The 24,259-nt window shown below is 59.0% G+C and overlaps 1 protein-coding gene across 1 annotated transcript; it reads right to left on the bottom strand.

The window, feature by feature from the left end:
- Positions 1–4,728: 4,728 nt before the first annotated feature.
- Positions 4,729–24,142, bottom strand: ANKRD52 (ankyrin repeat domain 52). The gene is made up of 28 exons (XM_032204858.1): positions 24,052–24,142; positions 21,620–21,703; positions 19,400–19,478; positions 18,135–18,205; positions 16,304–16,504; positions 16,097–16,184; positions 15,816–15,958; positions 15,450–15,662; positions 15,252–15,330; positions 14,504–14,618; positions 14,334–14,416; positions 14,134–14,251; positions 13,122–13,190; positions 12,551–12,691; positions 12,344–12,421; positions 11,908–12,019; positions 11,223–11,294; positions 10,594–10,795; positions 10,114–10,201; positions 9,871–9,988; positions 9,411–9,630; positions 8,391–8,478; positions 7,765–7,848; positions 7,336–7,481; positions 6,969–7,051; positions 6,407–6,489; positions 6,039–6,130; positions 4,729–5,278 (listed from the first exon to the last, which is right to left on the bottom strand). The coding sequence occupies exons 1-28, from the start codon at positions 24,076–24,078 to the stop codon at positions 5,034–5,036; spliced, it is 3,222 nt and encodes a 1,073-aa protein (XP_032060749.1). The 5' UTR covers positions 24,079–24,142; the 3' UTR covers positions 4,729–5,033.
- Positions 24,143–24,259: the final 117 nt, after the last annotated feature.

Here is a 24,259-nt window from a genome sequence, read left to right on the forward strand (position 1 = left end):
TTTACACATAGGATATTGTAAAGACACAGAGCTTGCTACAGATGCCTTCAAGTCCTCAGGGACGCGTCCCCCTTCCCCACCCGCCCCATTTGGGGCCGGGTCTGACCCCGCTCCGGCACCACGAGGGCGTTGGGCTGAGCGGCGCGACTCGAAGCCGGCCGGAGCCCCCCCCGTGCCCCCGGCCTCACGCGCCAGCAGCGGCGTACGTTACCCCGCGCTGCGCGGCTGCTCCTGCCGACGGGTCGCCCCGGGCGGGGGGGGCTCGTCCTTGCTGGGGGTTTTTTTTTTGCTCCTTTCGAGACGCGCCCGGTGCTGCTGAGCCCAGAAAAAAGTCAGCCGGGAGAAGAGGTTTGAACAGCTCCTTGCATCCTTGGAGAGAAACAAAGAAACAAACGAAACGAAACGAAACAAAAGAGGAAAGAAGGAAAAAAAAAAAAAAAAAAAAGAAAGAAAAAAACCCCAAACCGAACAATCCACGTGCTCATGCCAGTATTTCGAATGGAAGGGGTTGTTTTGTTTTTTTTTCCTTTGGTTTCTTACTGAAGGCAAAGGTGAGAGCGGGCTTGCAGTCTGCACGGGTCGAACCCGACATTCACGGCTGGGGGGGGACCCTGGGGGTCCCCTCCCTGTGGTCCCTGTGGCGGGGGGAGAGGAGCAGCCCCGGGGGCCCTCGCCGTGGAACTCGAATCGTTTTCAGGCTGCGGGGGGCACGGGGGGAGCCTCCCAGCCCCGCCACACAACACAAAATCAAACCAAAAGGTTGTTTCTTGGGTCTTTGCGGTTTGTTCTTCGTTTTGGTTTCTCGGTTCTGACTAATACTTTGTCTCGCGTGCTCGGGGGAACCACGAGGGGCCCGCGGTATGCACAGGAGTCGCTACGACACTCAGAGTGTTCAAAAAGCAAACAGAACTTGTTCCTTTTTTTTTTTTTCTTTTTTTCTTTTTCATTTTTTCTTTTTTTTTTTTTTTTTTTTTCTTTTAGGAGATTTATCTTTGTTTTTAGTGCTACTTTCAGATCTGCCAGATTCCAGCCCCGGGATGTGGGTGGTGGGGCCAGGGACTGCGCATCTGCATCTCGCTTTTGGTCAAGGGCTCTGACTTCGTCGGGGACTGGGTCGGGGCAGGAGGGACGGGGCTGTTACATCTTCCTAAAGAAAATAAATCCAACTCGCCTGCAGCTCGGGAACAGCAACAACAACAAAAACACCAACCTTCTCCTCATCATCGTTAGGTTATTTTTGAACTCATTGAAGTGCCCGTCAAAGAATAAAGCCAATCGTAGCTTCCCTGGACTGCCCTCGTCAAGGAGGTTACATTCAGTGTTTGTCAGCAGTTTATATGGCTCAGTCGGACCGCAGCTCTCGCAGCCCGTTTGTCTAGCAATGGCAGTGCAAATACACCTTTTGAGTTGAAATGTATTTGTGCTGTTTTTTTTTTTTTTTTTCTCTCTCAAAACACAACTTCCCTTTGTTCATTCATTCCCTAGAAACAAACTTCTTTTTTTTTTTTTTTTTAAATTAAAAATTAAAAGATAAAACCAAAGACACTCTCTTATCCCTTCCGCTCTTGCTGCTCTCTATCCCGTGGGATGCTAAAGGGAATCCAGACTCATGCTTTAACAAAAGTGCTTATTACTTGAAGCAAGTGCTTTGGACCAAGGGGGCGGAGAGAAACTTCCTTCTGGGGGGGGGGAACAGAGGGACGGGTGGTCCGGGGCCTGCTTATTCCAAACCAAGATGAACAGCTTTAGGGGGGGGGGGAGCCGAAAAAAGTCGCTGCTTGGTGAGAGCTACACCAAACGGATGCCGGGCGCCGAACAGAACGCGAAGCGGGAATGGTCCAACTTTGGCATAAAGGTCCGTGGGGGGGCTGGGGGAGCCCCCGCTGCCGCGCCGGGCATGGGGGCACCAAGTGCCGAGGCTGGGGAGGGAGGCGGGCAGGGCAGCGGAAGTTTCCCTCCATCCCTCTTTACAATGCACTAGGGAAACCATCACAAATCTCGTTTAGCAAAATAATGCATTATTACCAAACACTTTGATTATTACTTAAATTGTCAAGCTGTGCTGTCAAATGTATACAATACAGCGTTAAAGGAGAACAAGACTGGTACCTGCAAGGAAACTGGCCGCACTTCCCCCCCGCCCCCCGTGTCCCTCCCGTGTGTTCCCAGACCCCGGATGCGCTGCTGAAACCTCATTTCACTCCCTCCTCATCATCATCATTATTATTATTATTAATAAGACACAAGGGGAGGGGAGAAAAAAGTCCTCGCCAAGAGCAAAGAACACGCGTACGGAAAGCATGGTGCTGCAGAGAAGAAATGGAGAAGCCCTTACGGAGATCACATTGATTGTCTCGTCATAGTTTTAGTCGTCGCGTTGAGTGAAAGGTAACGCCTTGTAGCACGGAAAGAAGGCAAAAAGAAAAAAAAAAAAAGATTGGGTTTCTTCTCGTAAAAAAAAAAAAAAATGAAAACCACAATAACGCTCAGAAGAAAAAAAAAAAAAAAAGAGAGGGGAGAAGGAAAAGCAGCAAACTCCGTGTGCTCTGAGGAATTCTCTCACCCTGGCTACAGGAAAAAAGCTGCGAGCGGAGGGGACGTCGGCACCCGGCCCGCGGCAGCCCGAGCTCTGCCGCCGCCGTGCTCGGCCCGGCTCGGTGCCACCGGTGCCATCGGCCACGGGCGGGCGGCTCGGCCGCGCCGTGCGCCCGGGGGAGCGCGTTAGCCCTTGAAGACGACGGCTCAGGACTTTGGACCCATTTTCCCAGCCCGTGGCGGGAGGGCGATGGCCGGCAGCAAGGAGCCGGAGAGACAAAGCGATGCCGAAATCCCTCCCGGAACGGGAACGAGCTGCAAGAGGCAAGCGCGGGCTCGACGGCCATGTAAACAAGTCTCATTTTCCAGTTCTCCTCTGTAGAATACTGAAAAGGGTCTCCCAGAAGGACCTTTTTATTCAAGTTTCGTGAGCTCTGGTTCCGAACTGAGGTATTCGGTGCAGAAAGGTTAACACTTTCTTTCAAGCCGGAGGATCGGGGGTGAGTGGGGAGGGGTTGGCCGCCGAGCCCGGCACTGAGTGGGGGTGAAGGAGCGAAGCCCCTGCGGGAGCAGCACCACCGGCAGCACCCCGAGGTGCTGACAGCAAACCGGCCCCAGGTGGGGAGCAGCTCCTCCACGAGTCACAAAGAACAAAACGCAACCAAAAATGCGCTCATCACCCCCAGGCCGAGACCGGCGCCTCGTATTTGGTTCGGAGGGTTTGGCTTTGGTACAAGCAAGCCGCGGTGCGACGCCGGCCCCAAGGCCCGCCAACATAACGGCACCACAACGCCCTGCCCAGATCCACCTCCGTGCCACAACAACCGAGGATGGACGGAGCAATGAGCCGGGTCAGCGACCAAAACGCTTCTCCTCGCGCCGCACGAGGCTCGCGCGTCCCCGGGCCGGGCGGTCGACCGACCGAGAGGCACCGGACGGACGGAGAGAGGAGGCTGAAGCCTCCCCCCGAGCCTCCTCCCTGCTCCCCTCCTGCCCGGAGGAGGCTTTTTGCCCTGTCGGCCCGTTCTCGATCTCTGCACCCCGGTCTTTGGCTTCGAACGGACTCGTGGTATGGAGAAAGAGCATTGGTTTTGCACATGGTACTGTTACAGTAATTCGGAAGGAAAAAAATAAAATAAATTGAAAAAAAAAAAATCCAAAACAGTGCAACATTCTCAAATGCTTCAAACCTGCATTATAAATATGATTTCTAAAATTAAAAAAAGAAAACCCAAAACAAAAAACAATGATCCCACATACACGCACGCTAGTAAAACCTGCCAGGATGCTGCATTAGAAAAATAAACACAGACTTACTTAGGGTTGTGAATAAGGACTTCGAAGTGCATTTTTTTTCCCTATTTAAAGGAACTAAAGGAACTAGAACTTTCAGATTTTTTTAGTGATTTTTGTTGTTTTGTTTTTTTAAAGGTAAATGCTCATTTTTAAAGGTAAATGCTCATTTCTTTATAAATAACTCTTTTTTTTTTTTAAAAAAAAAAAAAAAAAAGCAACACTGACTTTCGCATGGAAACAGCCATGCAACAGAATCATAGAACAGAACATCATGAGCTGGAAAGGACCCCGAAGGATCGTCAGTCCAACTCCAGCACAGAGAACAAAAATCCAAAAAAGAATCGTTTCTTAGGATCCAACATTTTGCCGAGAAAAAAAAAAAAAAAAAAAAAAGAACAAAAAACCAACAGAATCCCTAAAGTGCCTGGTGGAGGGAGGGAGGTTCCAGCAGCGCATCCGCGGCGAGCAGCCCGCGGGGTTGGGCAGCAGCACCCGTTTTTGCATAAAAATGACAGCTGCCAAAAGGATATTTTAGTGTCCCAGGTACAGTAGATCTTGATTCAAGTGTTTGTATTGGAATCGAAGGATGAGCGTGAGAAAAGTGACTCAGAGAGAGGAGCAGTTACAGTGGCACTTGGCCAGGAGCCAGCGCCCACCCCAGCGGCTGCGAGGCCGTCCAGTTCCCAAATCCCCCCCAGACGCCACCAAGAGTTCAGGCTTCCCCCTCCCGGCCGGCAGCGGCGCGGGGACACCGCCACCCTCAAGGGCAGGGGACTGGGAAGATTTTGATCCACCCCAAAAGCTGGGAGCCAAATCCCCTTCCCAGGCCACCGGATGGTCCCAACCGGCTGCTTTTTTTTTTTTTTTTTTTTTTTTTTTTTTTTTTTTAATTTTTGATTTTTTTTCGCATTTCGGTTCTCTCCGGCCAAGGAGCCAGCAGCAGCCCGGAGGCCACGCAGAGATGGGAGCGTGCGTTTGGAGGGGGGGGGGACTCACAGAGCAGCGCCGCCAACTGCTCGTCACGCCAATTAGCAGCTTCGGCACCGCACCGGCACCCCGGCAAGAAGAGGAAGAAGCGCTGAACTCTTGGTCTACCCGGCCACGCTAGAAGGCCTGCCCAGTCTTGTTCTCCTTTAAAGTGCCCTATATTTATAGAATTTCTAAATAAATATAATAAGATATTAGGTCACCCATAGTTTAAGCTACTCCGAGTAACAGCCGTCTAAGCCGATGGCATTGTGCCGGTCCTTGCTGTAGGGGCAGGTGCTGCCGTTGGGCAGGGCCCCGCAGGCCGCGGTTTTGGCTGCAATGCCGCAGTTCTTGAGGAGGTTGAAGCTGAAAGAGCTGATGGCGTCTTTAGGTGGGAAAGGCTTCATGGTGGAGAGGATAAGTGCCAGGCAGTCGGCTACGTCCTTGTTGGGAGCGCATGCCAAGGCTGGGGTATGACCTAGGACAGAGCCAGCGGTGAAGGCGGTGCCGGCGCGAGCCAGGGCTGCCCCCCCGGGACCCCCAGCCCACGGCCCTGCTCCTGCCCCCCGTGTGGATGGACCCACGCTGCTTGGGCCTTCAACAGCTCTAGGCCGTGCTGATTTCCAGACAAGTCTGGACCCTGAATTGGATTGCTTTGACTGGGGTGGGTTTTATCCCCTGCGTGGAGGGGCTGCAGCTTCCGTCTGCCTTTAGCTCTGAGGAGCTGCTTATGGCCACCAGCAATCCTCACAATTTCAGCGGCCGCTTTGAAGCGTGCCAGGATCAGCAGGAGACGAATTAAAAAAGCCTCAGAAGCCCTGGCAGCAGGGCAGACGTAATGATACTGCTCACAACTTAAAGCTATTCCAGCAGAGCAAAAACTCTGCTGGGAGAAAAAGCTTCTGGCTGCAACAAGCAGCTTCTGCCAACTCGCAAGTGAGTCAATAGCTTATCAGCGGCTCAGCCAGGGCTGGTTTTGTGCCTGCCCACACCTGATGGGTGAGACCGACAGCAACCAGAATGCACGGGGGTAAAAGATGTATCTGAAACCCCTGTGGGACCTGGAAACACTTTCCCCGGGGATGATGGCACACCAGCCTCCTCACCCAGGCTGGGAATGTGGAGCTCGGCCGCAGAAGGGATGGGAAATCCTCCCCGTGCCAGCCGAGCGCCTCGCCTGGCAGCCCCCGCGCCCCGAGACACCTCACAAGACCCAGCTACCCACGGGGGGCACGCACCTTCTTCATCCACAGCCAGCACGGTGGCACCTCTGCTGAGCAGGGCCTGGACGACGGCGGCCAGCCCGTTCCGCGCTGCGATGTGGAGCGGCCTGGGAGAGGGGAGGCAGCGGTCAGGGCACCAAGCAGGGGCAGCAGCCGGGCTCTGGCTCCACATGAGCAGCCAGAGCAGCAGCAGGGCCACCCCCTGCACCACACACTGGGCAGGCACTCCAGGCACAAGTGCCCTCAGCTCTCACCACATGCACAAAGCCATAACACACCTCCTTCCACTCTCCCCTCTCCTCTTTCCCCTCTCGCCCATGCCTCACCCCCACCAGCCAGCCCTGTGTTTTTCCCTCACTGGTGCCAGCTGTCCAAATACTCACATCTGCAGAGCACTGTTACTTGCATTGATAAGGCCAAGGTCTTGGGTTTCCCCCAGGATCAACAAGGCACACTTTTCATGACCCTGGAAAGGAGAGCGAACTGTTTATAGCGCACGATCAGGAAGGCAGGGGTCGCAGATGGGACTCGGCTGCTGTCTGAGCAGAATATTCGACCCCCTGGGATTCAGAAGCATTCCCTGAACGTGTCCTTCTGGAACAGTTTACCACTTCTGAGGGCCTGAAAAGAGAGCTGCTGTCCCCTCCACCTCCTCCTTTGCAGCGTCTCTTTTTTCACACTGGGCACCCTGATCACAAACCTCCTGCTTCCCCCATGGATGACACCGAGCACAGAGAAGGGTCCACAGAGAAAGTACAGACCAGTGCTACAGACTAAGCTGCTTAAAACTGGATCAGGAGCATATGTACAGACCGAGACAGGCAGTCAGAGCAAGCCCAGGACCCTTGCCTCCACGCCAGCAGGGCAGGAGGCTCCCCCCATCGTGGTTTCAAAGCTGCAGGTGATGGTGACGGCAATCGCGGCTGTAAGCGGACGGCTCCTTACCTTGCTGCAGGCCAGGTGAAGAGCTGTGTTCTTGTTGACATCCAGCACAGTTATATTTGCTTTTGCTTGATACAGCAGGAACTCTGAAACAAGGAGGGACAGCTGCCATGGAGAAGGTGCCCAGCTCCCAAAGGACCCAGTGACAGAAGAGGCCCGGGGGGCTCACACCACACCCCAGGGAAAGCTGCTGCTCCATCGGGGTGACTGGCAGCCCTAGGAACAGCCCAAAACACCCCGTTCCCCACACAGTAAATCTTCCCCTCTCCCCAGGGAGGTGCCAGGTACTGAAGCAGGACACAGACCACGGTGCTGTGCTGCAGAAGCACGCTTCCCCAAGTGCCCAGGGAAGCACCCGCCGGCCACGTACCGACTGCTGCGGTGTGCCCGTTCTCTGAAGCCATCATGAGGGGAGTCCTCCCCAGCTTGTCAGTTGTGTCCACCTCGGCTTGGTGGCGCAGAAGCAGCTGTAAACCATGGATGTTGTCTGCAAAGGCAGCAGCGTGAAGGGGTGTCCTGGGAAGACAAGAGAGCGCGTAAAGAAGAGGGCCCAGCACCCACCCCAGCAACACCACCCAGGCCTACAGACACCAGAGTCCTCCTGTGCCACGGGAAGAGCAGGAACAGCAGGGATTGGACGTGGCCATTCCCTCCTGCGGCCACCCCACGGGGGCTCACACCCCAGGCAGACCCCGAGGCAGGTCAGGAAGCGGGGGTGCTGCTCCCCTGGCTGGCCACGCACACAGTGGGAACCCCAAGGAGAGGGACAGGGGCAAGAGAGGGACGAGTCCGTGCTCACCTTCCTTTGGCATCTCTGCTATTAACAATCTTGGCACCTAATGCTTCCACCAGCATTTCAGCAGTGCCGTCCTGGTTGTTAATTCTGCAGCGGGGACGAGAAGGAAAGTTAGATCAGGGCTGAGCAGCATCAGCGTGTCTGCAGCGGGAGCAAGCAGCAAGCTCCTGCGGCACACTAGTGCAAACAGGAGCTAGTCTGGAGCTGTCTGGGTAAAACACCCTTCATCCTTCTTGGTGCTGGTCAAGGAAACAGCACCGCGTTGGAGCAGCCTCGCCCATCCCTCTGTCAGCCTCCCGCCCCTGGCAGCTCCCTCCAGCTGAAAGCCTGAGGGCATGGGAGCCTGGTACTCGACAGCCCCAGCCGTGCTGCATGCAGACAATGAGATGGCTGCTTTACAGCTCCCGGGGGCCCTCCAGCAGTGCAGCGACCACCTCCCTGCCACGGGGGAGCTGGGACAAGCACATCGTGTAACCCAGAGCTGCTGCTGCCCAGAGAAGGGCCCCTGGTACGCAGGGCAGGGTTTGGAGCTCCTCCTTCTGCAGGCTCCTGCCCACTCAGACCTCATAACCCCTCTCCCATGTCACCTGGGTGAGAAGAACCCAGGGCAGGTCCCCGGTGCCACTTACACTGCACAGTGCAATGGAGTAAAGGGATTTCCTTCTAGGTACGCAAATGGATTGTGTTCAAGTAACAATTCAAGACAATCTTCATGCCCTGTGAGAAGAAAGGGACATAAACGCATCAGTGCCCAGCCTGCAATGGAACAAGAAAGCACCGAAGGCCTCTCCAGCTCTCCCCATGACCAGAGGGAGGCCCCAGGTACCATGGGGTGAAACTGCCCTAACACGGTAACTGAACAGGGGGCTGAGAGCACCCCGCTCCCCTCCACTGTGCACTGCCCCTGCCTGAGCAGAACGCCAGAGCAGAGCACAGCCAACATAGCGAATCCTGCACCAGGGAGCACAGGAGCTCGGGACCAGAGTGCCCAAGCCCTCCCCTGCTCCAGCGCAGGCAGCAGTGCTGTTTCCTCTCTGGCAGCAAAGCTGCTGCACCTCGGGAGGTTTCTAACCCCACGCCTTCTCCTGGGCCCACACTGCTGGCTTCCCCTTGAAGCGCTGCGACACCCCCTCACGCTGCTGCATCAGTCCCCCCAGGGCGAGGGCCCAGTAATCCTATAAATCTGTTGGTCCTGGAGGAAGCAGCAGCAGCTATTCCGTACTGGCTGTTTTCATACTTCATTCCTTTAAGGAGCTTGGCAGAGGGAGCAAAACTCCCCGTGCCCCTCCCTGGTTTGTGCTGTCTGAATTCACCAGGCTGAACTCAGCGCTGGGCTGACGGCCCCCAGAGCAGCGGGGGACAGAGGGACCAGAGGGACACCCTGGCTCTTCCTGGCAGTCGTTAACAGACACGAAGGCTGAGCCATCATCTTACCAGCTTGGCAGTGTCACCGGATTGCTCAGGGCACAACCGCCATGGAGAGAACAACCCCCACACGCTGCCCCAACCACACCCAAAGGCAGTTTTACTGCGTCCTTCTTTTACAGTGTGTCCCAGAACACCACTAGAGCTTTTTGGTAGAATTCCCTCCTCCCCATCAGTAGCCAAAGCGGAGCAGAGCTGGGAAGGGGCCCAGCCTGGGTCCTTACCGCTGTACGAAGCCCAGTGCATCGGTGAGTAACCGCTATAGTCCACCACAGAGTCCAGAGGGTCAGTAGAGAGGGCTGCCTGCAGCAGGGTCCTCAGGATTTCTAAGTGTCCGCATGCCGAAGCGAAGTGGATCGGGGTGCGGCCTTTGAAATCCCGACACAGAACGAAGGCATCGTGGTCCAGCAGGGCAGCCAGGCAGTCCTCACAGCCCGTCACAGCCTGTGGCCAGGAGAGAGGAGCAGGAGGTCAGACCTCCTCCTCCAACCAGTTAACGACAGAACCAGCCCCTTCTTCCACAGCTCCCTCCTCAAACACTGCACTTCAGGAAGGGAAAAGGGGCTCTTTCACTCAGGACTCTCACGGCAAACAGAAACCACCTCTTTGTCCTCCAAGCAGACCCCACGCAGGAGGCCCCCGAGCAGAAGCTGTGGGACTCTGGGCACCCAGAGGTGCACTCACCCCTCGATGCAGCGCGGTCCTCCCCCTCTTGTCCGCTGCGTCGGCTGTGGAGCCCTTCTCCAGCAGGAGGTGGACACAGTCAACGTGGCCGTTCATGATCGCCAGCATCAGCGGGGTTCTGCACGGGGGGGAGAGGCAGCAGCAGGGAGAGTGGGCTGGGGCAATCAGCTGGGCTCCAGCGCTGCCCTCTCCTGCCCCCGCCACCCCGCGGCACATCCCCAGAGAAACCCCGGCCGCACTCACTGGCCGTGGATGTCCATGACGTCGGTGATGTCTGCCCGCTCCCCGCTGTCTATCAGGAGGTGCAGGGAATCGGTGTTCCCGTTGGCAGCTGGGGAAGACAGGCGAGGAGAGGAGTCACACACACACACACACACACATACACACGGCTGGGTTCCCTCTTTCCAGCCGCCGCCGCAAACCAAAGGAACGGGCTCGTGCTCAGCAGCCAGGCACACGTGGCTGAGCGAGCTCGTTATGGGGTTGCTAAGCTACAGCACTGATCAGCACGTGCACCGGCGGAGCTGCAAACACGTGCGTGCTGGAGCCGCCAGCATCCTCCCTGCTACCCACTGCTGGGCCGCTTGGACCCTTGGCTGCTCCGGCTCCAAGCATCGCCCTCAGCCTCATCCCTGCACAGCAGCCAGGTGAGGGGCACCCCCGGCACCCCCGGGCTCTGGCCACGCTCCCTCACCACCCCCGGCCCCGTCTGCCCTCCGTTACCTGCGGCGTGGAGAGGGGTCCACTTCCTCTTCCTCTCCTTCACCAGGGCGGACGCGCCGTGGCTGGTGAGCACCTCCACGCACTCCGTGGAGCCTCTCTCCGTGGCGAGGTACAGCGCCGTCCGCCCCTTGTGGTCCCGCACGTCGAGGTTCACGAGGGTTTCGGCAAGTGTCTTTAGGGCTTCACAGTGACCATTATAGGCCTGAGGACAAAGCAGGCGACGTCAAAGCAGCGCCCAGAGAGGCTGCAGACAGGAGCCCCCGCGCCCCCGGGATGAGATCCTGATCTCCAGGTCCCTGCAGCCCATGCCCCCCGCCTGCACTCCCACCCCACGCAAAGCCCTTGCCCAGACACAGACGAGGGAGGTGGCTCCAAACAGCAGCAACCAGAAAGCCCTGTAAAGAACAAGGAGTTTAAAATATGGATCAAAGGGATTTTGATGGCTGGCCTGTGGGGAAAGCCAGTCCCAGGCTGCTGCCTCCTTTCCTCCTTTGCCCTGTGCAGCTCTGACAGATGCCCAGACCCAGCCCGCGCTGCCAGGGAGCAGGCACCTCTCCAGGACACTGCGTGAACCCCAGCCCAGAGCCAAGTGCCCTCTGCTACCCTGGGGCCGGGCCAGCTGTACTTACAGCTAAGTGCAAAGGGCTGACTGGAATGGTGCTTTCCACATCCTCCAGGCAGTTAAAAGACATTTCCAGGAGCTGCAATGGCAAAACCATGAGGTCACAGGTGATCCCTGCAAACAATCTTGGAGGCTTTCACGCACACCCTGTCCACCAGCGGGCTGCAGAGGCATTAAGGAGCAGCTCACCTGCTCCAGAACAGTTGGCATTTCAGGTCAGCACCTGCCTTAGCCTGGCTTTGGGCCCTATACAGACAGCCACGTCCCTGCTACCCAGAGGCCTCTCCCCTTCTCGTATGATTTCCTATACCCACATGGCTGTAAACTTAGAGCTACAAGGCTTTTTCTGTACTGCGAGAGCTCTTCCTTGGCACAAGCCTCCAGGTTTTCTTTTAAAATCCCAGCCTTGCTGTGTTGCCAGGGTTTTAAGCAAGACATCCACACGTCCCCCTTGCCAGGTAACAAGGCTCCTTTCTCTCAGGCCCAGGTTTTTTCCTCTGTGCTATTCCCAGCACAAAGGCTCCCCACGAGTCCCTGAGGTTTTTCATTAAACCCATTTCCCTTCTGCCTGGGCAAACACTGCCACTGCACTGCCTGCAACGCACACAGTGACACTGCAGGGCTGGACGAGTCCCTTCTGAGGGACCTTCCCCCATCTCCTGCCAGCCCAGAGGGTTTTCTCACTTACTCACCAGCTCAAGGTTCTGCCTGTTGCCGTACGCAGCTGCATAGTGGACAGCAGTATAGCCCTGCTTGTCCCGGAGGGATGGGTCAGCACCATTATCCAGCAAGAACTCTAAACAACTGCAACGAGCAAGAGAACGGGAGAATAAGAAAATGGGGAGATCAGAGAGGGAGAGCTATGCAGGGCCTCCCCCCCTTTGATCCACGAGCAGATGCTGTACGAATCCCTTCAAGGCATGGAGCACACGCACACCCCCCGGGGGACCTGGCAGTAGGACCAGAGCGATGGCCAGGTTTGCTCAAGAGATCAGCAAATGCTTCCTCCAACACGTCACTGCTCAGCTCAGAGCAGGCAGAAGCGAGGTTACTTCTAGCGGCCGCATGCAGGGCCCGGGGACAGGGTAAACAACAAACCACGGCCAGGCGGCGCTGGCAGCGACTCACAAGAACGCCTCCTTCAGCCTGGACTCCTTCAGCGGCTCCTCGTCAGTGTCATGGCTGTTTCCTGAATGAGTCTCTGCTCTGGAAGGTCAGGGGACTGCATCAGTTCGCTGAGCATCCCCTCCTACTCACCCTCCTCTTCACAAGGCAGCAGAACATCCCCTCCCGCCTCGCACCAGCGCATCCAGCCCAGCGCCGAGACGCACTCACCTCCTGTACGTGTCCGAAGCAGCAGCATAGTGTAAGGGGGTACAGCCTTTACAGTCAGCCTCGTTAATACTGGCTCCTGCAGTGACCAGTGTCACCGTACACTGGTAGCTGCCGTTGGCAGCTGCGTAGTGCAGTGGAGTCCTGCAAAGGGGAAAGCAGAACGGGGCTTAGGGACACTGCTTGGCACGGGGGGAGAAACCCTACAGGCACCACGGCAGGAGCTAGGGAACCAGCTGCACCCTGTGCTGGCTCGAGGCTTTGGGTCAGCTGCTCCTTCTGATGAGCCAGAGCCCTTGGGGCATGAGGGGAGTTCAGAAAGCAGCATACACAGGGGACCGAATCCAAAAAGCTCCCTGGAGGTGGTGTCGTGCCTCCTGCTAACAAGCCCAATCAACCAGCCTGCCCAGAGTCAGAGCTGGCATCCTCACTCCCTAACGCCCAGCTCAGCCCCGCACCTTGCTGTAAGGCTTCAAACACCAAGTGCAGCAAAGGCCTTGGGAAGGTCCCAGCCCAAACCCAGCTCTTTCTGAGGCTGGAGGAATCACCTTGGCAAGGCTCCCAGCATGCTTACCTTCCAAATTTATCTCTCCTCCTCAAGTCAGCACCGCTGCTCAACAGCAAATTAAGACATTCAACGTTCCTGCAGGAGTTAGGGAGGGGAGTTAGACACGGAGGAGAAGGGAGCGCAGCAGAACACAGACTCCTCCTAGTTGCAGACAAGACAAGCTACACTTCTCGGGCACGCAGCCTGGATGTGCTGAAGCTCCATTCAGTCTGTCATCTCCAGGCAGCATAACAACCACAGCCATGGCTGGATGCTGCTCGTACAAAGCTCTTCCCTGCTCTCTAGTGAAATAACCCTTCCAGGCTTCCTGCCTCGCCAGCGTGGAGCTCTCCAACAACCAGGCAATTACAGAGAGACATTTGCTGTGGCATTACCGCAGCTGACGCACTGGATTTTATGCTACAAAAAAAAAAAATAATAATAAAAAAATCTAGGATTTCTGGCTTCTGCGTCACTGCTTTGTTCCTGCTGCTAAGGCCGGGTGAGAGCGCTGCACGGCGAGGGCCGGGTCTGTCACCAGCTCCACGCAGCCGAACAGGAGCGAGGTCCCTGGCGGGACGCTGCCCCTCTGCCGTGCCGCTGCGGCAGCGCTCGTTTGCAACACGCCGCGTGAAATCAAACTCCCTGGCACACAACACGAGGCGTTTGCACAGCCAGCTAAATCCCCGCTGCTTTTCAGGCGACGGCTTGTGACCCCTTCACAAACAGCCAGCCGAGGAAGTGTTTTAGCCCCGTCTTAAAGAAGGGTAAACAGCCACAGAAGGGAGTGGCTGGGACAAGTCGCAGCAGCAGAACAGGGCCAAACGGTTTCCCTCTCCATTCCTGGCTAGGAACCTGAGTCTCTGCTGCCTCCCACATCCACACATGGCACCCAGGGGACTGCCAGCCCTGGCCGAGCACTGCACTGGGCTGCTCGTGCCACGCGCTGCAGTGCACGGACAGAGAGCAGGGTCGGGGCTGGGGGCAGGCAGCGACGCTCCTGCCCCAACGCGGGACCGAAGCCCTGGGCACGGCTCACCCTCCAGAAGCAGCAGCGTGGAGGCAAGTCCTCCCAAGGTTGTCAGGTGTGTTGATATCGAAGCCTGCGGACAGCACGTGCTCGTTGCTCAGCGAGGAGACGATACTGTACAACTGACCTGCGGGAGGGGCAGGAGGTCAGGGGGCTGCGGGGGCTCTCCCCAGTGCCCCCCCCAGCAGGGGGGCAGCCGAGCCACTCACCTGAGGAAAGTAGCTTACGACAACAGTCTGAAAATCCAAAGAGAACAGCTAAGTGCAGAGGGAACATGTCGTGGATCCCACGCCTGCCAGGGGACGAGACGGGGTCAGCGTGGATCGATTCCGCATCCTCCAGCCCGGGGTGGGGGGAGAGGGTGGAATTGTTTCCTTACCTTGCAGTGTCAGCACCATTCGTCATCAAAGTACTAATTAGCAGCTCGTGGCCATATCTAGCAGCAACGTGGAGGGGGGTATTGCCGTATTTGTCAGCACAGTCAATCTCACTGCCTGGGAAGGGAAAGCCAAACGCTGGTGAGTGGATTCTGAATTCCAGCACCAGGCAGCGACCCGGCTCCGAAGGGGACTCGAGCTGCAGCAGGGAGGGACGAACGAGCAGCCCTGCTCCGATGGCTGTGTCCCATCTCAGGGACACATTATTGCTGGTAACTTGAGGCCATTCTGCACTGTGCAGAACTGCAAACTGCTGTCTGTGCTGGGAGCCCACGTGTATCCTGCCGGCACAGGCATTAGATCTCCCCCCGTCCCCAAGGAGAGGATGTGGTAGCCCCCCCAGGTCCCCGGCTGAACCCTTGGGGTGCCTGCCAAGTCCGCAGCCCTCTCACAGGAATATTGTCTTTCAGGCTGGACGCAGAGCAGGCACGTTCTTCGGCCCCAGCAGCTCTGACCTGGCTGGAATTTCAGTGCCCTGGTTTGCACTGCACTGCCCTTGGGAGCTCCTGTGACCTCCACCACCCTCCCCAAGCACAGGGCCCTCCGCAGCAGCCCCAAGAGCACAGAAGTGAATTTGAGAGATAATTACAGAGCTCTGAGACCCTCTGAGCAAACACCCAGGTGGAGGCAGGTGCTGAGCAGCACAGGATAAGGAGGGGGTAGCCCGAGGCTGAAGAAGAAGCCACTCACCATTCTGAATGAGGATCTGCGAACGCGTGAACCGCCCGTGGATGGCAGCCATGTGCAAGGGGCTCTTCCCTTCCTTACTCTGCAGAGAGCAGAAGCGAGGTTGAGGTCGCATCGGGCTCCTGCCACCACCCCAAGCTCGGCCCTGGGGCAGCAGGGCCCCGCGCCCCCAGCCCAGGGCTCAGCCCCTCAGCACCAGACCTGAAAGTTGACGTCGGCCCCGTTGTTCACGAGGAGCTCCAGGCACAGGGCCCCGTTGGTGGAGACGGCAGCAAAGTGCAGAGGGGTGAAGCCCTTCTCGTTAGGCTGATTGACGTTGGCGCCGTAATTGACCAGCTCGTTGGCCACGGCATCTTGGCCCATGTAACAGGCGATGTGAAGTGCAGTGTTACCGAAGGAGTTCGGTTCGTCGATCTGCGGGAGCAGCAAACCCAGAGGATTTGGGGATTCAGGAGGGAAAAAAAAAGCAGCCAAGAAGCAGCCCGTGCTCCCAACACCCCCAACACTCTCTCCCATCTCTGGGCCAGCCTGCCCTGAGCCCCCCAAGCCCCCACACACGGGGCTCACCTCCACGCCCAGCCTCAGCAGGTGACGCACGACCTCGATCTGGCCGCTGGCTGCCGCCGTGTGCAGCAGGGTGTAGCCCTTCTTGTCCTTACACATCACGTCAGCTCCCCGGGCCACCAGCAGCTTCAGAACTTCCAAATGCCCTGTTTGAGGGATGGGGGTGAGAGCCGGGGTCCCCAGGGTGTGGGCACAGCGGCGCGGGGAGCACCGCCAGCCTCGGAGGCGAGGCCACAGACAACAAGGGAGAAGAAACCGGAGCGATGCCCGCAGGGAAAACCTACCCAGAAAAGCTGCCCAGTGGATGGGCTGGCGATCCTTCTTGTCGCAAGTACTCAGGCTGGCCCCTTTGTTTAACAGCAGGTTCACCATCTGGATGAGGAAAAGCAGTGAGGGGGGCAAGGCTGCCGCTCCCCCCGCTGGCCACGGCGAAGGCCGGACCCAGGAGGGGACCCACGCGGGGCCCCGGCGCCCGAGCCCACGTCACCGACCTCGAGGTGGCCGCTGTGCACGGCGTGGTGCAGCGCCGTGCGGCCCGTGCGGTCCGCGACGTTGACAGTGCTCAGCAGGGGGATGATGGCCTCCACGCACTTGGTGGCCCGGTTGGCAGCGGCGACGTGCAGAGGCGTTTGCCAATACTTGTCGCGGGCATTGACGTCTGCCGAGTGCTTCAGGAGGAGGTGAAGTGCTTTCTGGCAGGACGAGAGGAAAGCACAGCTCTCACCCGGCCCCCTAGGACCTGCAGGAGCCCCCGGCAAGGTGAGGGGGAGCTGCAGCTCGGCCCATCTCCTGCTTCCAGCACACGCCGAGCTGCCCGGGTCCACAACAGCCCTGAGAGCCGGCACTGAAACTGCTCTGCACGCTCACAAGGCTTCTCCCTGAAGGGAAGGACTGGTTTTGCTTTTGTGTCCCCAATGACACTGGGGAGCCCGTGTACGGCTGTGGTTCAGCTCGTTATCACAGAGAATGGGTGAGAGGAAAAGACAGCAGAAGGACTCCAGGAATGAGCAGGGAGAAGGGAAAACAGCATGGCTCAAACACCTGTGTGAACCCTCCAGCCCTCACCCAGGCTGCTGCAGCCCCTTCTGGCTGCTCCCAGTGCTCCCTCCAGGCTGGAGATCAGCACGAGGGACTCGAACGAGCCAGACTCGTCCCACCCCAGCACAGCAGCAAAACGTGGCTGCACAGGGGCAGTGGCACAGAAAAAAGAAGTCTGATTTAGCCATAAATGAGTGCTCATCCATGAGTCCGGAGATGTAACGCACCCAGGGGGACAACAACATAACCCATTGACCTGTATTTTGTAATTTCCCCCTTTTGCTGGTAGAGGCTGCTTGCTGTAACCCCATTTCCCTCCCGAGGGGTCGCAGGCTGCCCACTTCCAGCAACCCAGGCTCCCAGCTCGGCTCTTCCCCAAGGGCACACTGCTCCCCTGCCTGCTGGGAGCAGCACGCCCAAGCTGCCAGGCAGCACGCCCAGCCAGGGAGCAGGCTGCAAGGAGGAGAAGCCCTGAAGCACACTCCTGAAAAAGCCTCCCCTGGGTCCGAACCCCCACCAAGCACCCAGGGGAAGAACAGAGCGAGAGGCGGCTGCAGCGCCTCTGAGCTGGGGCTGAGGAGCAAGGAGCGTGCTGGAGCTCCAGCCTGACGGCCAAGCAGTCCCGGCTTGCTGAGCTCCCGTGCTCCAGCGACCCGCAGGAACTGTCCACACACGTTCAGAGCCCACAGCAAACGCCCTCAGCAGAGCTTTACGCGAATGTATTTCATCTCGTGTCTGCTGCCAATTAAGAGAATTCATGAAAGCAGCCGATGTGTGGTGACTTGCCCTGCTCGTAAGATTCAGGGCTTCTGATTGCCTGGCTCCAACGTGACCGCAGAGTTGCTCGCTCCCAAGTAGCTCAAAAACAGGACAAAGTTAAGTGGGATGAAGTTAAGCCCACAAAAGCTAAACGTCGGGAAATCTTTCAAACGAGATCTGTTGGAATCAGCTCCCAAGAGACGGGGCGAGAGCCCCTCAAAGAAAAGTAAAGCTGGATTAGACAAAGCCCTTGGGAAAGGGGACAAGGCAGGGAGGAGGATGCTGTGCGGAAAATCCACACGTAGCTCCTGAAGGATGGAGGGAAGGGAACCAAGAGGATCCTCTCCAGTTCTCGTTTTCAGCCTCTGAATTACGAGTTCATCTCTCCGCTTCAACGAGAACACCCAGCCCAGCTGAAACCAGGCAAGATGGAAAGGGGAGAAGCACGGCCCCCTCCTCCTGTCAGCACCCAGCGCCTCCACGCAAGGAGCCGATGAAGCCAGAGGCACAGCAGAGGGAACCTACCTCGTTACGAGAAGCCGCAGCGCGGTGTAATGGGGTGAGCCAGACAGTGTCCTTTGCGTTAACGTTAGCACCTGAGGAGGAACAAAAAGGAGAGGGTCAGGGAACAGAGGTGACCAACTGCCCCTGCTCCACAGCAGGTCTGCGGCCACCTGAGGCTCCTGCCGGGCACCAGCACCGCTTCTGCTGCACAAAGGGCCCCGTGCTGGGCTTTGGGTGAGCACCAGCCCCATGGAGTGCACGGGGAACAAGCTGTGCCCCTTGGAGACTGCGCCAGTGTGCTGCACAGGATGCAAGGCAGAGGAAAGAGACTGCATCTCCCAGGCTGCCGCTTCCCCACCGAGCCAAATAACCCCGGCAGAGACCCGGCACGCAGTTCTGCTCGTTGCTTTAATAAAAGACACTTGAGACACACAAAAAACAACCACCCAAACCAGAGTATTTCAGGCTGGGAGCTGTGGGCACTGCGGGCTCTGTATTAGAAAGGAAAGCTGACAGATCACCGCCACCCCCGCTCCAGATTTGTGCCCAGCACTTAGGTCCAGTGACCCCAGAAGCCCCTGCCTTTTCCTGCTGGTGAGAACTCAACGCAGACGCATGCAAAAATCAGCACAGGGCACGGAACGGCATCCTGTGCTCCGCAGGAGGAGCTCCACATCCCCAGTCCTCTTTAAGGAGACCTCAGCAGAGCATTTCCCCAGGTCTCTCCTGGTCAGGGGCAGACAGGATCGTGCCAGGGAAGGCTGCGGTACCCAGAGGCGCTGCAGGGCAGCAGACGAGGAGGCTCCTGGCTGTGCCCTGCTGTGCCCAAGCACGAGGCTGGAGGGAAACAAGGGGCAGCTTCACACAGGCAAAAACTCAGCCCAGCCCCTGGGTTTTGAGCTGGCCCCTCATCGTGAGCAGTGAAACCCCAGTCTCCCCTGAGCACCCTGCTGCTCCAGGCACCTCTGGGGTGCCCGTCCCTGCTGCAGCCTCCTCCAGCACCTCCTGACATTGGCCACCTCGCACACATCTCCCTCCTGGCTGGGTTCCCACCTCTGCTATTTCAGCTCCACGATGCTTCTCTGTCTGAACAAACCTCCTAGGATAATAGCAACATTTCCTAATCTTCCCCTGGCTGCAGCCCCATTGGCTTAACGAGGAGCACACGGCTGCTTGGATGGCGACCAAAAACGATGGCTCTGCACCCCGAGACGCGGAGGGGATCAGAAAGATGCCCCAAAGGTGCCCCAGCACTCGAGACGAGTGCCCCGAGTCCTGGCCCTTACCTGACAGTATGAGGAGCTCGAGGATTGCAACATCTCCTAGGTAGGCAGCAGCATGCAGCGGCGTTCGTCTTTCTTGGTCCTGAGCGGGGATGCAAGGAACAAAAGCTGCGATCAGCTCCAAGGGCCCGGGAGCTTTCACGGCACAGTCCCTCCCCTGCTCCAGCCTGCCCCAGAAAACCCTGGGAGCACACGCAGACACCGTGGGGCATGGAAAACGGGGAAAATGGCTTAAAATTGGCAGCCTCCTCCGGACCTGCTGCCCTGCAGGACTCCATGGGTCCTTGCTCACGACCCGAGGTAAAAGCCCGGCTGCGCTCCGACAGCGCGCAGACCGTCCTGGCACTTTTATCCTCGGGCCAACAACAAAAAACCACTTAGAGTTACAGACAGCTCCTTCAGCTCCTGCTGAAGGGCAGGAAGGTGCCAAAGCCCCTCTCAGATCCTAGATTGGATTAGCTGAACAAAAAACACCTTTCACTTCTGTTTACTCAGGGCTGGGCCCTGGGTAACCTCTGCCTCGAGGCATTCGGTTCAGGCTTTCCGCGGGGAACATGCCACGTCCTAAAGCCGGGAAGCAAACAAGTAGAAAGCTGGAAGAGCTCAACCCATTTGGAGTCCCAGATTTTGAGCTGGGAGAAAAAAAAAATAATCGTTTGACATCGAGTTACGAACTGTTTGGGACATGGTGCTGGTTTCATTTTTTTTTTTTTTTGCAGCAAGTCATGCTGGCACAGCCAGGCAGGAGGATGTGAAAGTGAAACCCAGCTGGCAGGTCAGCGAACAAGCAACAACATCTCTAAACCTGCACACAAGAAGGAAATTACGCGTTAACAATCGCGGTTTTATTCCTCCAGCAGCTGCAGAGAGCCCAGCAAAACAATCCCCACACTCTCTCCTCCCAGGAGAGGATGGAGAGCTGCCCGGTCCCTAACCCGAGCAGTCACGGAAAAAAACCCTCGCGCTATCTCGTGTTGAGCTCAGAAGGGATCTGATCACCAGCCTGGCGCGGTGGCAGTGCAGCACTGCCCTTACCTCCTCGTGACACCGGCCGGCACAGCACCGGCCCTGGACCTCACCGGCAGAGCCACGCGGATCGGGGAGCACCGACCCAGGCAGCCCGGCCAGGAGCGAGGCGCTGAACCGGGACGGACCCGGTGAGCCGGCACAGATGGCTCCCACGCGGAGCTCACGGCTCGGCGGTGTTTGGGCTGAGCGCGTGGCGCCTGCTGACCGGCAGCGGTCCAACTGTGCCACCGTGTCACCGAGACACGGGGGCCTGGCACGGCCGGGGCCGGCGAACCCACCTTGCGGCCGCGCTCCTCATCTGCATCTGCTGCTGGTTGTTAGCGGGAAGCCTGCAAAGCAGGTCGAGGGAACGCAGGCTAATGAAGCAGATGGGAACGTCCTCCCTGCTCCACAGCCTGGCCTTGTTCCGATAAACCACGCTCATCGTCACCAGCCTGGGGCTGACGCGGGTTGGTACCAGCCCGGCCGCTGGCCAGGACCTGGTGGGACTCGTCCCCGTGGCCACCGTGTGGGGATACGGCAGGGTGCATGGTGAGGGGCAGCACCGGGCACGGGGTCCTGCCACCGGCCCCCCCAGGACGCGCTGTGCCCATGGGAACGAGCGTGGAAACCACCCCCAGCCACCAGGCTCCAGACAAACAACGCCTCCCCACACCCCTGAGGCTCGGTCCGCTTCGCTGACCGGCTCAAATCCTCCTTTCCCCTCTGGGCGACCTTATCATGAGACAGACCTCCTCCATCCACACCGAACAATTTGGGGTTGCTGTCCCAAAGGAGAGAAAGGTAAACTCGCAGTGTGACAGGGCTGAGCCTCCACGGAGCCCTCCCACACGCCCCACACTGCTTCCCAGCGATGCTCTGCGCTGCAGAAGGCTTTAGGAAGCTCCTGGGGAAGTACGGGAGCGCCGTTCTTCCACACAACCCATTTTACAGATGGCAAGATCAAGGCAAGGGGACAAAGCTGCAAAGCAAACGGCAGCTGAGCAAGCAGCAAAATGTGAAGTCTTGGCTTCAAAGCCCCAGCTCTGACCATCCTTGCATAAAGAGCCCACCCTGACGGGGTGCAAGCCTCCTTCGTGCAGCCTGCGCCCTCCCCTCTGGCTGAAGAACCGAATCGCCAGGGGAAGGACGGGAAGGGGCAGCGGGGTGCAGGAGGGCCAAGAAGCACAGACAGCACGGCCGGGCAGCACTCACCAGTACGTTGATATTCTCCTTCTGATTCAGCAGCGACCGCACCTCCTCTACATCGCGGTTGAAGATGGCTTGGACCAGAGGAGGCTGCAAAGAGAAAGAGAAGCAGGTGGTGAAGGTGGCAGCATGCGGAGGATGCGGCCGGGCCGGGAGCTGGCCGGGCTCTGCTGCACCAACGAGCTCCTCCGCCTGCTGCTGCCCAGGATGGGTCCGGTGGCCACATCCAGCACCCCTCGGGTGGCTGTGGCAGGACGCAGCTCCGACGGGCACAGCTCGCCTCCTGCCTTGCATTTTAAGCAAACGAGAAGTCGCTGCTTCTAAAATGACTCGGACAAACTGAAGGGGATTTAACGTCGATGGGGAACGTGGAGGGGAGGGAGGCTGCAGCCAGAGCCGGCACAGAGAGGACGGCACCGGCATCACCAGCACCGGGAAGCCTGCACACATGGGCCCACGACCCCTTGGCTTGCTCCTGCACCACAGAGGTCACTGAAAATATACCACGGGCTACGTGAGGAGCGGGGTTAAGTCCTTAGCAGCTCAGCCAGCACCAGGGACCAGTTTTCAAGCCAGTACAGGTAGTTTTCATGACATGGATGGCTGTTGGTTGGGGAAACAGGCCAAGGGATTGCTAGGAAAGCCTCCCCACTACCAGAGCCCAAGGAGCGGCACCGATCACAGAGCCAGTGTCCCAACCACAGCCTCCAGCAGCGTGCCCCTGGCGCAGCTCAGTGCCCGTGCTGCAGAACCCACCACACAGCAGCGCCTGGGCACTGGGACCCCAGTCCCGCTCACAGCCTCGGCACCTTTCCTCCGAGCAGGCTGAAGCCTCCTGCTGCCAGCCAGGTCTTTGCAGACCGCACTCAGGCTTCCCGAGACGCAGCTACGTGATGCCTCACACTCTCCTGCAGAAGGCCTCGTATTTATTGCCTCTCTCCTATCTTTTGAGAAACACCTGCAACGCTACGCTGGCTCCGACGCCACAAAGAGCCTGGCAGAGCCAAGCCTGGAGCTCATCCTGTTCATTGCTGCTCACATCTCCGAGAAGTCACCTGGCAGGCCCTGGCAAAAAGGGCAGGCAAAGCTCCAGCCAAACTCCTCTCAAGCTGCGCCGTGGGCTGCAGAACCGGCGTCCCGAGCAGCCAGCACCTCCTGCCTCATCCCTGGACACGAGGGCTGCTGCCTGCGCCCCGAGCATCACCTGAGAAGCCAGCACCTGGTTCTCATTCCCCAGCCCTACGAACAACATCGTGATGCCCCAAACTCTCCGGGGCAGAGGCTGTGGCCGCTCCAGACCCACGCAGCACCCACCATCACCACCCAGACGCCTCCCCGCAGCCCCTCACACCGCGACACGCAGCCGGTGGCCGCTGCTGGCCCCTCGTCTGCAGCCCCAGCACCAAACCGAGGAGCCCTGCAGGTCGCAGCCCGCCGGGGGAACGCCACTGCCGCCGCTTGCCCCGGCCAGCCCCACGCCGCCCGCCTGCCGCACCAGCACAGCGACAGCGCTTAAACACGGGGAACACATCCCGGGTCAGAGGCAACGCGTGCGTCATTCCCCTGGAATGCAGCAGACTCAGCATCACTCGTTAGACATTAAAAATAATGATAATATAGAGAGATTTTGTTTTAAAAAAAGGAGGAAAGATTCGCAGATGGTAATTATGCCCTGAGCACTTCAGCGGCGCGCGGTTTGCAGCAGCGCTGGCTCTGACACACCCACCCCCCGTTCAGCGAGCTCAGTGTTTGGGTAAATGACAAAAAATAACATAAAATAAAATACAGTTCCGTCCAAATCACGCTCAGGGCCCCGGCCCCGGCCCCCCTGCACCCGCCAGGCGCGGGCTCAGCGCCGCCGGATCAACGCCGCCACCGGGGCGAGGGGCAGGCACCGGGGGCCCCCCGGAGCCCGAACGGAGCCGCTTGGAGGCAAAACCGTGCGGGAGCGGCGGGCTCCGGCGGCCGGGCCCGGGGAAGCGGGGCCGAGCCCCGGCTGCGGGGGGTTCGGGGCCCGGGGCCGGGCCGCGGGCGAGGGCCACGTGCGGGCGCCGAGCGCCCCGGGGGGCGCCCCCGGTACCGGCTCCGTGCCCCGAGACCCCGGGCCGGGTCTCTCGGAGCCGGGTCCCGGCTGCAGGAGCCCGGGCGGCCCGCTCCTTCCCGGGGCCCCGCGCCGCAGGGCGGGCTGCCGAGCGCGGGGCCCGGCGGTGCGGGAGGAACGCGGCGGGGCCCCGAACCGAGCCGGGCCGGGCCCCGCAGGGTGGGAGCGGGCCCGGTGTGGGGGGCTCCGCGGTGGGGCCGGGCCCCGGGAACCGGGAGCCGCGGCCTGGGGCGGCGGCCGGGCCCGGTGCGGCGCGCGCTAGGCCGCGCATCCCCGGGCTCGCGTAGCGGCGCTGCCGGGCGCGGCGCGGGGCAGGGCGGGCGGGGGGCGGCGGTACCTGGTCCGTGATGCTGAGAATCCCCATCTCGGGGCCGCCCTCAGCGCCCAGCTCCCGGCATCGGGCTCCGGCCGCGGCGGCTCCGCTCGGGCGGCTGGCGGGGCGGGGAGCGCCTGAGCCCGCCCACAGCACAGGGAGCGGCCGCCACCGGGCCGCAGCGCCGCCGCCGGCCGCCAGCACCGACAGCGGGGCCGGGGGGCGGCGGGAC

This window comes from Aythya fuligula, chromosome 29, assembly GCF_009819795.1.
Source record: "Aythya fuligula isolate bAytFul2 chromosome 29, bAytFul2.pri, whole genome shotgun sequence".
Taxonomy (NCBI): domain Eukaryota; kingdom Metazoa; phylum Chordata; class Aves; order Anseriformes; family Anatidae; genus Aythya; species Aythya fuligula.

Bases quoted from the DNA above. Each gene is read 5' to 3' on its own strand.
- ANKRD52 (XM_032204858.1), bottom strand. From the start codon at position 24,078: ATGGGGATTCTCAGCATCACGGACCAG. The intron at 21,704-24,051 runs GTACCGCCGCCC...TTCTCTTTGCAG, and splicing joins TTCTCAGCATCACGGACCAG to CCTCCTCTGGTCCAAGCCAT. The intron at 14,619-15,251 runs GTGAGTGGCTTC...TTCCCTTCCCAG, and splicing joins GCAGATCCTCATTCAGAATG to GCAGTGAGATTGACTGTGCT.